Source organism: Malurus melanocephalus, unplaced genomic scaffold (genome assembly GCF_030028575.1).
Source record: "Malurus melanocephalus ecotype Western Australia unplaced genomic scaffold, MMel_1.1 scaffold_23, whole genome shotgun sequence".
Taxonomy (NCBI): Eukaryota; Metazoa; Chordata; class Aves; order Passeriformes; family Maluridae; genus Malurus; species Malurus melanocephalus.
In genome coordinates, this window is record NW_026623255.1 from 2,078,823 (window position 1) to 2,094,666 (window position 15,844).

General features: G+C 41.6%; 1 protein-coding gene across 1 annotated transcript in view; it reads left to right on the forward strand.

Annotated features, from left to right (window-relative positions):
* The first annotated feature begins 242 nt into the window (after positions 1-242).
* The window catches only part of SLC16A10 (solute carrier family 16 member 10), a 62,881-nt gene continuing 47,279 nt past the window's right edge, over positions 243-15,844 (forward strand). Inside the window, exon 1 of the mRNA XM_057390189.1 lies at positions 243-984. Within this exon, the coding sequence (XP_057246172.1) occupies positions 621-984 (364 nt within the window). The 5' untranslated portion in view covers positions 243-620. The remainder of the gene's footprint in view (positions 985-15,844) is intronic.

Consider the following 15,844-nt stretch of genomic DNA (forward strand, 5'->3'; position numbering starts at 1 on the left):
CCTGCCCGCCGCGGGCAGCGCTCGGTACCTGTGTGCAGGCTCGGGGCGCTCGCCCGCCTCCCGCCTCCTTCCCGGCGGCCGTTAACCGCTGGCTCCCGGCCTCGCCCTCCGCCTCCCCGCTCGCCCGTTCCCCCGCTCGCCGCTCCCCCTGCCCGGGCCGCCGCGGCACGGTGCGCTCATTGCCACCGCCGGCGCTGACACSGCGCGGTCCCGCCCCGCTCCACCCCCTCCGCCGGAGAGGCAAAGCGGCGGGGTGGGGTGGGGGGGCCGGAGAAAAGCGTGGCTTCTCCTGCCTTTCCCTGGCCCCCCTCCTTTCCCGCCCCTCCCGCCTCCCTTCCCGCGGCCAATCGGCGCGGAGGGAAGCGCTCGTGCCGCTGACGCCCCCGAGGGAGCCCCCCTTTTAAAATAAAGCGGCGGCGGCGCGGCGGGAAGAGGGGGGTGCGCGCTGGCTTCGCTCGGTCCCGCGCACCGCAGGGCGGACAGACGGACAGAGCTCCGCAGGATGCGCGCAGCCCCCGCGGCCAGGGGCTAAAGCGGGCGGGGGACGAGAGGTCGCGGAAAGGAGAAGGAGAAGGAAGGCGGGAGCGGCGCGCCTGGAGGGTCTCGCGCCCTCTCCGAGGATGGCGCCGGTGAGCGAGCAGCTGGAGCCGCAAGGCGCGGGGGGAGACCCCGCCGCCGCCACCCCCCTGCCCGATCCGCCGGCGGTCGAGGAGCCGCGGGAGAACGGTGGCGAGTGGTGCCCCGGGAGCGGCGAGAGCGGGGCCCAGCCCCGGGCGGTAGCGGAGGCCCCCGGGAGCGCGGGCTGCCCCGGGAGCGCTGCTGCGCCGGAGCCCCCCGAGGGCGGCTGGGGCTGGGTGGTGATGCTGGCCGCCATGTGGTGCAACGGTGCCGTCTTCGGCATTCAGAACTCGTGCGGGGTCCTGTTCGTCTCCATGCTCCGGCTCTTCGGCAGCAGCGAGGACAAGCAGCTGGTCTTCAAAACAGGTGAGGGGCGGCAGGGGAAGGGATCGGGGTGGCTTCCAGCCCGCTCCGCCTCGGGCCTTCCCCGCCCCGGCCCGGGCGCAGGAGGTGTCCCGGCCGGGGGCTCTCGCTGCTCCGTCGGTGTCCGAGCCCCAGGCGGGCGCAGCAGCGAGATCCCTCTGGAGGGCCGGGCCGGAGCCTGCCTCTGCCCCCCTCATCCTGGGCTGGGCTGGGACGCTTGGGAATACCTCCGAGGGAAAGGGGAGCTCCCCTCGCCTCCCTGCCATGCCCCCGGGTCAGCGAACTCCTGGGGTATCCGGGGAGAAGCTGCGGGAGAGGAGCAGGTGTGCTCTGGCTTCTTCCACAGCCGGATCTTGAGGCATCTGCCGTCGTGCATTATGGGTTATAATGCACTCTCCTGGCCGCAGAAATCTTTATTCCCCTGCCCCTGTTAGCCTAAAGGTTAGTCTAAATTATTAATTATTGGTGGGGTATAAGTGACACTTAAAATATGTCAAGAATAGGCTTGGCAGTTGCCAAACCCAACATTTTGATGTGCACATTTGCTGCTGCAACCAATGTCACAAAACTCAGCAGCRAAATTAATATTTACAAAACTTTAARGACAWTAACAGTACTCTGACGCGTTACTGATCTGAAGCACTTTAGACACGTAAGATTCARTTAGTTCAAAGGAAAGCATACATTCTGTTTCATGTAAGTTTTCTGTGGAAAGTGACGTGTTCTGACTTTGTAAGTTGAGGAAATTCAGTTTTTGGCTCTCAGAACAATAAMAATTAAAATTAATTAACCCAATTGAAACGATATTGATTTATTATAGTAAATAATAAAGTTTACTTACTCCAAGGATAGTTTCATGTTCAGTTATTAAAATGAAATACTRAAAAATAAACATAGTCTTTTGTTTTTGTTCCTTTCTTAAAAAAAGGTGTTCTAGCTCTGTAACTTTGCAGAGGTGCAAACMTTCTAAGGAACTTTCTCAGTACATAGTGGGTGTTGGAGACTTTWAAAAGAATTTTGAAATTTATGTCTTCCTTAATACTTGCACAAGTGGGCCTAAAGTTGAGATGTTATGGCAGAGAGGTTAATTTTCCTCCTGCAGCTTAATAACTATCTTTATCTGAAGTAGAAAACCAGGGTAGGTGTTTAGACTGAACTAGGAAAGCTGCAAAGCTGTGGTGGAGCATTAAGTGATGTTCTCTCTGGCATTTGAACAGTTTGCAATGATGTACAAGGTGTATTCCCCAGAGTTCTGGAGTTAGGAAGATGGGAMGCTACATCTGCACATCAGGCTGGGCACTGCCTGTTCCTTAGAAGGGAAATGCACATCCTGAAGTAGGGCCCTGGGCTCCTTAGCCTGCAGAGGAGAAGAATGAGATTCAGAGAAGGTGCTGTGAAGATTTGTGTACTGACCTGGGAGGCCTGACCAGCCAGAAAGGCAGAAGCAAAGGGGTGACTGATACTCCATCTGTTTATTGTACAGAGGTGTAATTGCTTTTTGTGAGGATCTGGTTGTGTAGTAACAATCTCTCAAAAATTGTTGTCTTGTACTTAAAAAAAAAAAAGGCCTTTACGTAGTAGTGCAGTAGTCAAAGCAATCAACAAGAGAAAAATGGAACTTATCTCCTACCTTCCAGAAGAGTAATAGCACTACTGGTGTTTGAGTGAGGTGAGATTGTGGGTGTGCTCCACCCATGCTTTTGAAAATTTACCCAATTGCGAAAAAGAGTGGGGGAAAAAAAGTGGAACCTGGCTTTAGAACCTAGTTCTTTTGCATCCTGCTTAGATGAGTAGGAAGTTCTGAGTCCTGAATGCAGCCAGTACCTTCTGCATTGMTTTTTAAGTGATTTGAGAAAAAAARAAWGTTACAACTGCATTTTGTTGCACTWGTTTTGCTTTATCTGATGTACTCTGGTTTGGGCAAAGGAGAAGGCACTAATTTTGCTTTTTTTTAAAAAATCCAAATGGTTCAAGCTGGGGAAAGTAGCTGCCTTGATTAGATGACTTGTGTGCATGTGAAGGAGAACTGCAAATACAAGAAGTACCCTGTAAACAAAAGAACACAGAAAAAAAGACACCTTTTCTTTTAATGCCTGAAAGTACCGTGGTGAGTTGGGGTACTGTAAGAGCTAAGCAGCACCTGTCAAACAGAACTTTTTGCTCCMTAATGTTGAGAGCCTCATTGCCCAGAAACTTGCAGAGATGAGACCAAATGTGAACTGAACTAAACAAATTCTGATACAAAAATTTGCCATAAAGGGATGYTATGATCAGGAATAGCAAATTGCACTTAAAACAGTTCTTGTTGAACAGCTGGCATTGCTGTAGGAAGAAATAGAATGACTGAAGGGAAAAGTCACTSTGATTTTAGTGTTAGAGAAAACAATACCCTGATCATTCCCATGGTTTTGATTCRAATACTTATTCTAGAGAGTCTCTTGTGTTTGGACTGATTGCAGCTCAAACCTGGCAATGGTAACAGAGTTAGTCAGGTTTAATGAATTGGAAAACTGGAATTTGTAATGAAAGTTTTCTTGCTGTGTGGCTTTGCTTTGGAAAGCAAAGTTTAGTAGTCTAATCCCTCTGGAAAAAAAAAAAAAAAAGATTTCTTTAATATCTGAAATGCTGACTTTTTGAGAGCCACAAATATTCCAGGTAATTTCTCCAGGGACCCCAGGTATCAGGAATCTGTGGTGGATCCACAATTCTAAAGAATTCATGTGTGTTGGTTTGTTGTTTTATCTTTATTTTTTTTAACTACAAGATTCCTTAGCTGTTGCCAAAAGCAGGTGTTGCCAAATGTTTTTGTGTTCCTGCTTTTTTGGGACCCATCAGTAGTTGTCTCTCACCTGGTGTTTTTCCCAAAAAGAAGAATTAAGTTGGTTATAATACAAACYGGTTTTGTTATTTCTTAATAATGTGTTTTGATATCTTAACAATGAATGTGAGGCAAAGTGGGGAGGGCATGAAGTCCCATAGTCTATGCTGTTTTTGTTAGTGTTAGTAGATGGATGGAAGGCTGAAAGGGAGGAGGCAGAAGAGAGGAAGATTTAGACAAGAAGTGACTCTGCTTGGCAGATGAGGAGTGAAAGGAACCAAAAGCAAGGGAAAGGCAGCAAGGCTGTTTCTAGCATGCAGAATCAGCACTGGATAAATAAGATATGTAACATAAACAACTATAATAAACATTCTTACAGGATTTAGGATTATGAAGGAAAAAACTTGTGGGTCATAGAGGATTCAAAAATTTCTTCAAGGGACATATTTTTATGAAAAAAAGAATATAATTAGGATACAGTATTTTGGTATTTATATTAGCAAAAAGCTAATTTCTTTGCTTATGTAGTGCACGATATAAGAAATTCCATTGTTTCTTTGTGTAGCTGTTTTTTGTTCAAAAAGCAAATGATGTACAACTGCAGAGGAAGAAAAGCCCCCAATGTAAATATAAAACATCTAGAAAGGTGTGCCTGAAGTGTGAGGAAACTACTCTGTTCATTGTTTRTAGCTCATTGTGTTTGAGAAATTGGGTGGAAAAAGAACAATGGCAAAACAGGAGGCTGTTGGTCCTTGGAAATAGGGCAGACCTAGTGGGCCTCTAGTGTTCAAGTGCARTTGTAGTCTGATCACCCATGAAGGGAAAGGATTTGGTCCTCAGACCAGACCAGGGTCTGTCAGGAAGAGCACTTGGTTCCTCTGCCTATTGGAGGTGCCACATGGGGATGAGGAGCACTGAGCCAGTCCARTTGTTATCTCGAGATTTGTGTGAGCCCCACCCATCTAGTCCCGTGTTGTGCACTCTTGATAGATGCCTCTACTATATAGTTTTTAAGTGTGTATGTACCCATACCCCTTTTCAGAAGGCAAATAAATACTATTATACTAGAGGCAACAGAGATAAAAATGGTAGGTTTCATTAAAAAAAAAAAAAAAAAAAGATTTGATAAAATCACTTGTTCCCCTACTTTAATTGCTCCTTGTTGTATGATTTGCAGTGCTGGTTCTGTAACTCCACTGGATTGTTCTCCCGTGTACAAATTTCAAGTACACCTGTGTGTACAAGTATCACCTGTACTTACGCAGGGAGTGTGTGCTGCTGGTAGWGTTCTGCATCCACGTGTTTGCTTTTGCTGGCCACTGTTCCTAGAAGACACCGCCTYACCTTGCCTGGGCTGGTTATCTGTGTGCTTGTGGGCCTCTCCCTGGGTTTGGCTCCCTAAGGTACAGCCTTTGGTGATGTATCTGGATATCAGGATGATTGATTGGCTGGCTTAACACTGTTGGCACCATCAGGACTCTTGCACCTGCATTGCTGAGGGTGCAATAAGGCAAGAAGGAGAATTCTGATTTTACTTTCATATTCAGGCTGTAATTGAGATACCATAAAGATAATATTGAAAGACTACAAAGATCTACAAGGGTTGAGAACAAATGAACTGTTACCTTGTATGGTATCTAAATTTTGCTGAGCAGGGCTGGAATTTAATTACACAGGACAGTTCGAAGTTTGYCTTTTCTCTTTTCTAGAATCTTTTKATATCTTCCTGAATTTTCCTCCAGAGATAAAGACCATCAGCAATTTTAGTCTAATTAAAATCCTTGTGGTGTAACTGTCCTTCAGAACCACACTTACATTTCTAAATCTATGGGCTGCTGTATCCATTAAATCAGGAACCTTGGCAAGGTGGAACTGCATCACATGGCTTATGAGAGAGCAACTGACTTTTCTTTTTAAGAAGCAGTAAGTCAAATTTGGAACACAGAAGTTATCAGAGTACACAGTAATAATTTGTGTGAGGTACAAGGAAGTGTAATACTGTATAACACCTTGGTCCATATGGAAACACCTTAGTCAATATGGATTGCATTGCAGTGGAGGATGAAGTTCCACAAAAAGCTGGACTGATGGCTATTAGTGCTGCTGTGGTCTGGTTTCCTTCCCATGTTTGTGTGGCTACTGAAACCAAAGCAGGGAACCAGCAGTTGGTTCTAACCTGAAAACTAACTTGATGCATAAGTAATAATTCGTTTTATGCAGCTGTAGTCATTTTTTTACACCCTTGCCCTGGCTTTGTGCTTATAAATATGTATGTAAATTAAGATTCTGGAGTAGTTGATATGATGGCTGGGTGAAACTGGAAAGTTGAAGGCAATTTCTGTAGTATGCTGTCTTTATTTAGAACAGAATGATTAATACCACTACTGTTTATGCATAYACACATGCACATGTCTTCATACCTCCAGCTCTTGGAGTGTTTTTCAGTGTAGAGTGTTTCTCTTGTAGTCTTGGTAACTAGTCTGCAGAGTTTTGAGTTAAGTTGTCTTTTTGTGTTTTTTCTMATGTTGGATTTCACATTAGTAGATTCTTCCTGTTCCAACTGCAGGTTAACTTGCAACAAGCAACTTAATTGGGGAGAATAATCTTCCTAATATGTCTGAAAGCTAGTTACCAGTTAATTTTTGTGGGTTTCTTTAGAGACAGTAYTTCAATTTCATAGGGATGGAACATCCCTGTAAAATTCTAAAGATGATTGGRAATTGTCACCACTCTGCAGTTAATTCACGTGTCTCAAGTTATGAACTCTGGTGTGCTGCCTGTTGACAAAACCATATCCTCTAAAATCTCCTTCATACAAATCCACTGAAATACTAAGTTTTGCTGTACTTTATTCATGATAGTTTYRKTGTGTGTGAAATACTCTTCATACTCCCAATGTTATTGCTTTGTCATTGTCCCTGTTTCTCTCTGTAATGTAGAGAAGAAAGGTACTGTATCATGTTACAAAATGAGGCTTTGCTGTTTTCTGGCATGAATGATGTACTTTGATGACATTGCGTTGTCTATTTTGCATTATTTACATAACCTAATATTTTTCTTGCTGCTTATTATTAGTACCTGCAGTCAGTGAAGCTTAYTTGACTTTGAAGTTTTCTGGCATGCATTACTTCTTGCTCTTCAACTTTGTTTTGTTTAATTGGTCCCTGTACTCTGTTCAATGTCATCTTATTTATCCATTTTTTGGCTAGCAYTCTTTGAGGTTTTTCAAATCTCTTCCTCATTTTTGAGTTGTCCTAAATAACTGTCTACTAAAGGGGAAGTTAGCAAAATGTGTGTGTTTATTAATAAACCTTTTTCTTAGATGTAGGAAGATGTACCTGTGCCTAGTGTTTCCCTATCCATAAACATGATGTCATCTTTCAACAGTTTGCTTTRCCTCCAGACACTTTCAGTTTACTGATATTGTTCAGTCTCTTTTGTCATTGTTTCTTTAGCCTCCTGAATGGAGTGTTGTTAAAGGCCACCTTGAAATTTAAATGCTATTGGCCTCTTTCTTTTATTGAGTTACTAGTCTTGTATGAAGCAATGTAGWAAATGATCCTTAAACTATTACAGCGTAGTATGTCTATTTACTCTTTTAGTCAGTTTGAGTTAGAGATAATAACAAAATGGTTAATGTAACCTTTCTACTTGGAGCAATGTCTACTAGAGTGGGCTGCTGAGGACCTCGCCCAGGTGGGTTTTRACCGTCTGCAAGGATGAACGCTCCACAGCCTCTGTGGGTGACCTGTGCCAATGTTTGACTATTCACAGAGTAAAGAAAAATTTTCTTATCTTTAAGTGGAATTTTCTCTATTTCTGTTTGTGTCCATTGCCTCTTGCTGCTTTTCAGAATACCACTGAGAAGAGTTTGRCTCAGTCTGTTTTTGCATCCTCTCAGGATGGTTAGTATTCGTGCATGCTAAGACTGTCCCCTCCAGCCTCTGCTGCTTGAACCTAACCAACACTACCTCTCAACYTCTCATTATGTGTCAGATGTTCAGTTCCCTAATCTTTGCGGCCCTTTGCTGGATTCTCAGTGGTAATCAGATAGTATTTCAAACTTTTGGTGCTTGAGGGTCTCAGAGAAGGTGAAATTAACTTTGTCACCTACAGTGCTGTGCATTGTGCTGATCCCCTCCCACATTTCCTTCATCTGGTAATATTGCACCAGCACATACACCTCCTCATATATCTGAGTGCCTACTGCCTGCCACACTCTTCTAATAGAAATCTATACATCAAAGGTTATGCTTTGAAATGAGAGAAATATTCAGAAAATTCTAACTTAGATTGCTGTGTGTTGCTAAGGAAAATAAGGATTTTCAATAAACGTTGATCTATAATGCTCAGCAAGTAATTACCCAATTTGAAATTGCTTCTGCTCTGTGAACTCTAGGGAGGGAGATGCACTGATTACTTGCATCCAAGCTAATGTAGCACTGATAATATAACTGCTTGATTTTTAGAATAGTCCTTGTGTGAAGAAATGATATAAGTTTTTTCTTATATCTTCACAAACTTTTTTTATTCTTTCATTTTGTGAACAAACCATGCAGCCTTAGACTACTGCAGTTCAACCTTCTCCAAGTACGTACAGAAAGGATAATTCTGTGAGAAAATGTTCCCTTGTGATCTTACACTATCTGTTTTAGTTTCAGAAATCTAATTTATTACAATAACAGCAGTTCTGTTTTAGATCTTGCCTTTAATTTTCATGGGAACCGGATAGGAATGGCTGGTTCTAATAGCTAAGTTAATAGCAGCCCTTTAGTACGGATGGGACTAATTAAAGAATGATCAGTGCTAGCTCATTCCCACACACAGGAAGGGATTACTGGGATGTTGAGCCCARCCTCTTTGTTATCAGCAGCACGTCTGTAATCCCATGAAACATGGTCTCACTTAGGTGGCAGGGACTTGTACTTAGACTGGAAGTTGTAAAGCAATTTTCTTGCTGCCTTTTTGCTGAGTAAGCAGATGTAGTGAAATYTTTGGCTGTTTATCTTAGCAGTGTGCATTGTTCAGTAGAGCTGTACTTTATAKATGTCTTCCAAGTACCCCAGTAGTTAATTTTTCTTTTGCATTTTTAAGAATATTAATTGGAGAAAAAATAAGTAAATTAAAACATGTTAACTATTAATTTGWTTCTCTTAGTCTTTAGCTGTTGTCYTCTTGGAAATTTGTAAAATGTGCAGTAAAGATTGTCTTCTGTCCCCTGATCTGGATTTTAGCCATTTTTTTCAAGATGCCTCAATAAAAATATTGCAAATAGAAAATCTATTGGGTAAACAAGTCTTTCTACTTCATTGTAAAGAAACATGTTTATATTGATACTACTTAGTTTTAGTTGTATTTTACCAAAGCTGTAACTGAGTAAGGATAAAACACTAAGATACAATGTTCTAAATAAACGGTGTTCTTTAAACTTTTGCCATCTAGAATGAATGAACAATCTTTTGGAAAAAATCATAGCTTTCTTAGTTGCAAGTTCAGTATATGAAACCAGGAACGCTGTTCTTGTATACCAGGTAGGAAAGTTTCTGTTTTGCAGTAAGAAAAACCCAAAACCCCCCACTTTGCWTAACTACARCATCCAAAGAGATTGTTCTAATTASAGATGTCCTAGTTTTAGCATTACCTATACTATTACTACATTGAAAAYTTAAGAGTTGAAGAATTCCAGAGGCAAAGAAACAGTGATCCTGAGTGTGTGTTGAGATGGGCTGTATCTTTGGAGACTTTCATCTGTGCTGTTTCTGGTATCAGCACTCTCAACCTGCCTGTTGTCCTTGGACTGACTTCTGTGTCTGCCTAGTTTGTTTTCTGTGCCCAGGCATGCACTGGCCATGTGTCTCTTAAGGAGCTGCTGAGTCTTCTCTAGATTTAGTGCTGGATGGCAGCTGAGTCACACACAGTGAGCAGTGGACCAACAAGGACATCRGTGTAAAACAAACTGATCTGGTTTGTCCAAGGAGGCCTGTAGCTCTTATCCAAAGAGTCAGAAGCACTAAGTGTGCTCGGGGTACACAGCCAGGGCTTTCTAGGACAGTCATTGATCTTGTATTATAGCTGACTCTGCTGGGATTGGAATAATCTCAATGGGTTCCACAGGTCACACTGAGCCTGGTTGTTGTCAGTTTGGTACACACTGTAGTACTATAATAGTTTCAAAGTAGTTAGGACTGGCTGATGACGTCTGCTTCTACACAGTGCTGCTTGTTTTTATGAGAGGAAGGAAGGTGTGGTGTGGCAGTGGTGCTTTATCTAAAGATGCTGTTAGACTCGAAGCACGTGAGATTGTGAGCCTGAACTGTGGTGCATACTTTGCACATGTCAGTGGTATGTGTCATGGTTCAGAGTAACAGCCTTATCAGAATGTCGATGTAGTATTGCTAGATAATATTGTTTCAACTCTCAAATGTACTATTTATATGATGACTTTTGGATTCTCCTTCAATTTATTTGTGAAAATACTGCCTGTGGCCCCTTGAGTTCATTAGATTAAGTTGCCATGTGTGTGACAAAACTGAAGGTATGTACTTTAAAGAAAGCCTTTATGATTTTGGCACACAAAAGGGAATTTGAAGTTGCCCTTTGTTCTTTTATAACTTCAAGTAATTTCCTACCTTTGAAATCTTTATGTAGCTTAGGTTCTTCAAAACCTTGCATTGCATTCCAGACTTGAAAGAAATTAGAACTCTCAGCCTATAATTTCTGACACAGCTGGGTACTGGCAGTGATCTAGAAAATTAAATCAACACTGGGAGGTTTTCTGGAAGCTTAAATGTAAGCCTGGGATGTATTTTCTAATCCTATCAGAGTAACCCCCTTTTTTACAAATTGAAGCATGAAGCATTATTAGCTTTTTACACCTCTATATGTATCAAAGTATTTTGTTCATAGTGCAGTGGTTTAATGAATATTTAGTTTCATGCAGTGAAAGCACTGACCCTTGAAGGTGTGTATGGGGGACTGAGACAGAATTGGGTAAATTACTGGGAAGGCTGGAGTAGAACTGCACAAAATTGGTATGGACAATGATAGTCTTTGAGTGCACAGTCAGAAGTTTTGTCAGTGTGACCCAGCTCTGGTGTTCTGACTTTTTTTTTTGTTTTTCCTGATATTAGACAAAGAAAATAGTAYGTTGCATGCTATCTCATGCTGTAGTATTGATCTTTTGTATATGTAGTTTAAGGCATTTAACTTAATATATGTTATGTGGTACAGATTGTCTGTGCCAACAACTGTATACTCTATTAATATTTTTTTTTGTCTGAAGATGTTGTATTTCAGCATTTGGTCAAAAGTATTTTAAAATATTTAGTAGATAATTCAGCTGTATTTATTAAGGGTAATTGTACAGGTACAGAAYGGAGATACCCTACAAACTGCTCTGCTGCTTGTACTTTTTCACTGTCTCTGAGTAATTGATATCTCTTTTCTGTTKTATGTGGTATCCCACTTCTCAGTATTCCAGATGCATATTTTCCTGATTAGAGTAGGYAAGAGAGGTGCTATAAAAAGTAAGCTTAAAAGCCAGGTGAAAATTTTTATCATGTCTTCAAAACTGCCTCATCTGGACCTACGTGGTTATTCTGGAGTTCAAGCAAAAGGGTCTGTTCCTAATGTGACAGCATTCTTCTAGGTTTCAAGTTAAGGATCAGAACAGAAAAGATAAAAACTTATAACTTGTAGCAAATTTTCATATTGAAATTATGTTGTCTTCTGAAGGTGATAAATCTTAGCGTTTCTCACAGCTTCTTGTTTATAAGCAGAGTGAGTTTTCTGGAAAATGAGTGCTAGTTCTTTGGGATAGGATCTCAGCCTGAGAGATTGCTGGTCAGTGTTCATTGTGCAGAAGTTGGGGATAATAGGAGCAGTATTCTTAGAATGAAAATACTTTAATTATTCATTTTTTTATCAAGACATTGCTTTWAAAAAAAAGGGTTAGAACTCTGCTTTTCTTGATCTGCTGCATGAACTGTTCTGGAATTCCTCTTCAACACACTTACTTGCTTTTTTGGAAGAGAATAATTTCTGTGGCTATGATACCACAGCTTGGTCACAGTAGCTTAAAAGATTTTTTTAAACTGCTTTTTTTTGTTTGTGTTAAACTAAAATCTGAAGGAGAGGAGGCTCAGTGGACTCTAATAGATAATCAGGAGTGGCCATACTTGGAAATGGCTAACAGTAAGGTGGACAAGGTGACCTCAGCAAAAACACGTGCCTGACAGTATTGTCCAAATCCTCCTTGAGCTGTGTCAGGCTTGGTGCTGTGACCACTTCCCTGGGGAGCCTGTTCCATTGCCCAAGCACCCTGTGCTCATTTATGCCCAACCTTTTCCTAATATCCAGCCTAAACCTCCCCTGGCACAGCTTCAGGCCTTGGCTCCTGGCACTGCTCACCAGAGAGATCAGTGTCTGTCCCTCCTYTTCCTCTCATGAGGAAGCTGTGGACTGCAATGAGGTCTCAGTCTCCTCCAGGATGGACAAAGTGATCTCAGTCCCTCCTCACATCRCTTCCCTTCTAGGCTGTTCACCACCTTTATGGCCCTGCTTTGGATGCTCTCTAAYACTTCATACTCTTCTTATATTGTGTCACTCAAAGCTGCACACAGCACTTTGGGCGAAGCTGCTGCAGAGCAGGACARTCCCTCCCTTGCCTGGCTGGCAATGCTGTGCCTGRTRCACCCCAGGATTTGATTTGCCTTTCAGTTTATAAGCTCTGCTTTTTCTGCACTTTAAATTTAATGACAGAAAAATCACAAGGGCCATGAACTAACATTTTCTCTCAGGGTCCCATGTCATTATTGCCAGAGCTTCCACCTACCTGTTGTGCAAAACTCATAGCTTGGGAGTAGAGAATTCATTTTAAGCTAATCTTGCCACCAGGTGTGAAATTATATAATGAATAAAGTCCTTTTTTTTCTGGAATAAGTGCCTGTAGTAGCCAAGAGAAAAGTTGAGTGTAGCTTTGTGTAACAGAGCCATCAATTGAGTTATGGGATTTACAGTTTGTGATTGGGGGAGTATGAATGTTTAGTGGGAGAGTAAGAGGTAGTTAAAGAATGGCTTAGCAGTGTTTACACAAAGATAGTTGAAATGAGTGGAGTTCAGGACTTGTGTAAATGCAGAGGAAAGAAAAAAAGAGTTCCACCTATCATTAGGGATGGTGAAGAAGGCATCAAGGTATCTGCTTATTTTAAAAGTGGGACATCTTGGTAAGCCACCCTCTAGTGAGGATGCTGCATTCACACAGATTTGTTTGTTCATATAAGTGCTTGTCTTGCAAACTGACTTGTACTGCTTCTGATTACAGCTGTGGTTTGCTGTTGGTATTATTGTTTGCTTTAGCAGTTACTTTTTGTCTTTAGCTACACTCTCCGTTTTTAAGAAGTAATTTCATAATTGAGAAGCATTTTCCTGTGTGCAGTTGGTTTAGTTTAGATGAGCATAGGTTCTGTGAAATTCTGTAAGTGATGAATTTCAGTTTAGTGTAAGGTAAGGATATCACAAATGTTTTGTGATAGAAGACAGTATCATAGGCTTTTAGAGTTGCAAGTATTATAGTTTCATTTTTGCCYTCAGTAGTTATATCTGGCATGTGTTAAAATAATAAATGGGTAAACTATATATAGTTGTTCCCCTCCCTTACCTTTTTTCCTGTTTTTATCTGGGTCACTAMAGGAGTGCTGAAGCAAATGTGATGGTTAGAGGGTCTCTTTTAWGTTCTGAAAGGCATGATATGTACTGGCATGTACTGAGATGAGATGCAGCCTTCCTAAATAGCCCTGGTGCCAGTCATTCAGTGATGGTTGGCATCACCCTGTACCAGTTATGTGCATTTTGTTTTCACTGGTGTTTTTTTTTTCTTTAACCTTGCTCTTTTCTGTATTGCTGCAATGGTATGTTGGGTGGACATTTTCAGACAGTGATGCAAAATATGCAAGAGTGGTGTTACACCTGGAGAAAACTGGCAAGGTATGGAATTGAACTGGCAGATTACAGTAGATGGAGGTCTGTTGAGTACGTTTAGTGGTTTGTGGTCTGGCCACTCAGCTGGGCAGATGCAGGCTTTGACTTTAGGGTAGGCTGAAACTCTGCAGTTAACCCAAGCTGTGCTGGTTAGATCTCCATTGCCTCTAGTGGGAGCTTTGACTCCTCACTCACACAAACATCTCCACTTGGGTGCTGTCACATGGAAGTTGGATCCAACTCCAGGTATCCTGTAACACGACAAAAAGTCCTGTCATACCCTTATGAGCATGTGGCACATCTTTGTGGTCTTTGCTCTGACTAACAGTATCTAMAGTGGCATGCACACCAGTCCATGCTAGTTAGAGGTCACATTTACAAACCCAGTTAGCTGGATATTTGGGGGGGGTTATTGCCAAAGTTATCTTTCTTTTGAAGGTTTATCAGAGCCTGATAGGATCGATATGGAAAGCGATGCCCCGTAGAACTCTTTGATGCTCTGATGTTGTCTGTAGTCAGTAATTTAGCTCTGTTTGCTGAAGAGCCTTCCATGTGATGGTGTATGTGCTTCAGCTTCTAATTGCTCTAGAATTTACTTCCTGGCATGTGGAAAACAGACTGATGCTAACTTGGTGACCTACACTTTTGAATGATTCTGAAAAGTRAATTCATCTTGCATTTGGAATGGTTAAATTCATTTATATGACTCCCAACAGTTAGACTGTAATTATAGGTGTTGGATCCTTTCCAGCTGTTTCCTAATAAGAGGTAGTTATAGCCAGCTTTTCCAGGTATGATTGAGGCCAGTGGTTTGTTGGTGAGCAAAGTTAGGCTACATAGAAGAATTAAAAAAAATCAATGTGAAAACATCAAGTTGAAGTAGTTTACCAGCCAACATTGGCAGACTTGTAAAGCTTGTTCTTGGAAGCAAGATATCACTGTTTAGTGTGTCTCCCCTGCCCTTTAACCTTTTTGTTTCCAGTTTTGATCTTGGCAGGATTAGAAAGCTGCTGGCATACRTAGAGGCCAGACAGTGCCAGTCACCTCCTGTCTCTGGAGGAGGGAATTCATGCTGAGTCCCACATTTGGTACGAGTTGGAAACTGCGAATTGCCTCCTCTCTGAGGCAGTGCRTTGCTTCTCCGAAATTTGTCATGGCAGGACTTAATGCTTTGCCAMAATATCTGAGAGATGCCAGTTGGTACCTGCCATTCATTTTKTTTTTAAAGTGTTGGTGGGGCTAAYATGCTATTTGAGACTTTTGTTCATGCATTAATTACATCTCAGTAGGATAATCAAATACTTGTAAATGAAATTTGGCATGTTTTTTAGGATGAAGCTGTCTAGTAAGTAAATCATCTAACTAGGATTTAGCTGGATATATCCAAGTACAAGTGGAATCATCCTGGTAATGTTTTCTTTTTCTAAGGAAACCACTTAAGAAAACATTGCAGCAGTTAAAACTTGAAAGTAATTAGCTATCACAAGAAATTCATAGTTACTTTTAGTATGTTGGTATTAGAAGTTAGATAAAACAGTAGAAGAATTAATTCTGAAAGCCTAGACATTATGTATCTTGATGTAAAAAGCGCTGATTATGATCACATTGGTGCTCAATATGTATTATATATGAAAATGTTTCTATTTTGTTTCTATCATTTATTTAATTTGAATATTCTGCCTTTTTTGGTGGTTTTTTTTTTTGGTGGGGAGTGGTGTTTCTGTTGGTTTCAATTTTTTGTTGTTGTTTCTGTTTTGTTCTGTAATGTTTTCAGTTTCTCTGGAAATAGAGCAGTTGCTATGAAAATAGTTTGGAATAGCATGCTGCCTAGTTTTGGCTTAAACAGGTGTAGGCAACCAGTGGCACTGCCAGGAATTTACATGGAAATGAAGAGCCACTTGCTTCTTTTCCTGACAGTTATTGTCTGTATATGGGCAGTGTCWGGAAAGGTCATTGCGGCTCTATTAGAAAATGGCTTGAAGAATATTTTAGTTTTTTTCTTTCTGAAATGATTCCCTTTYCCCCTTAAGTAAGAATGTTATCTAGACACTTAATCTCAAGGTTTGC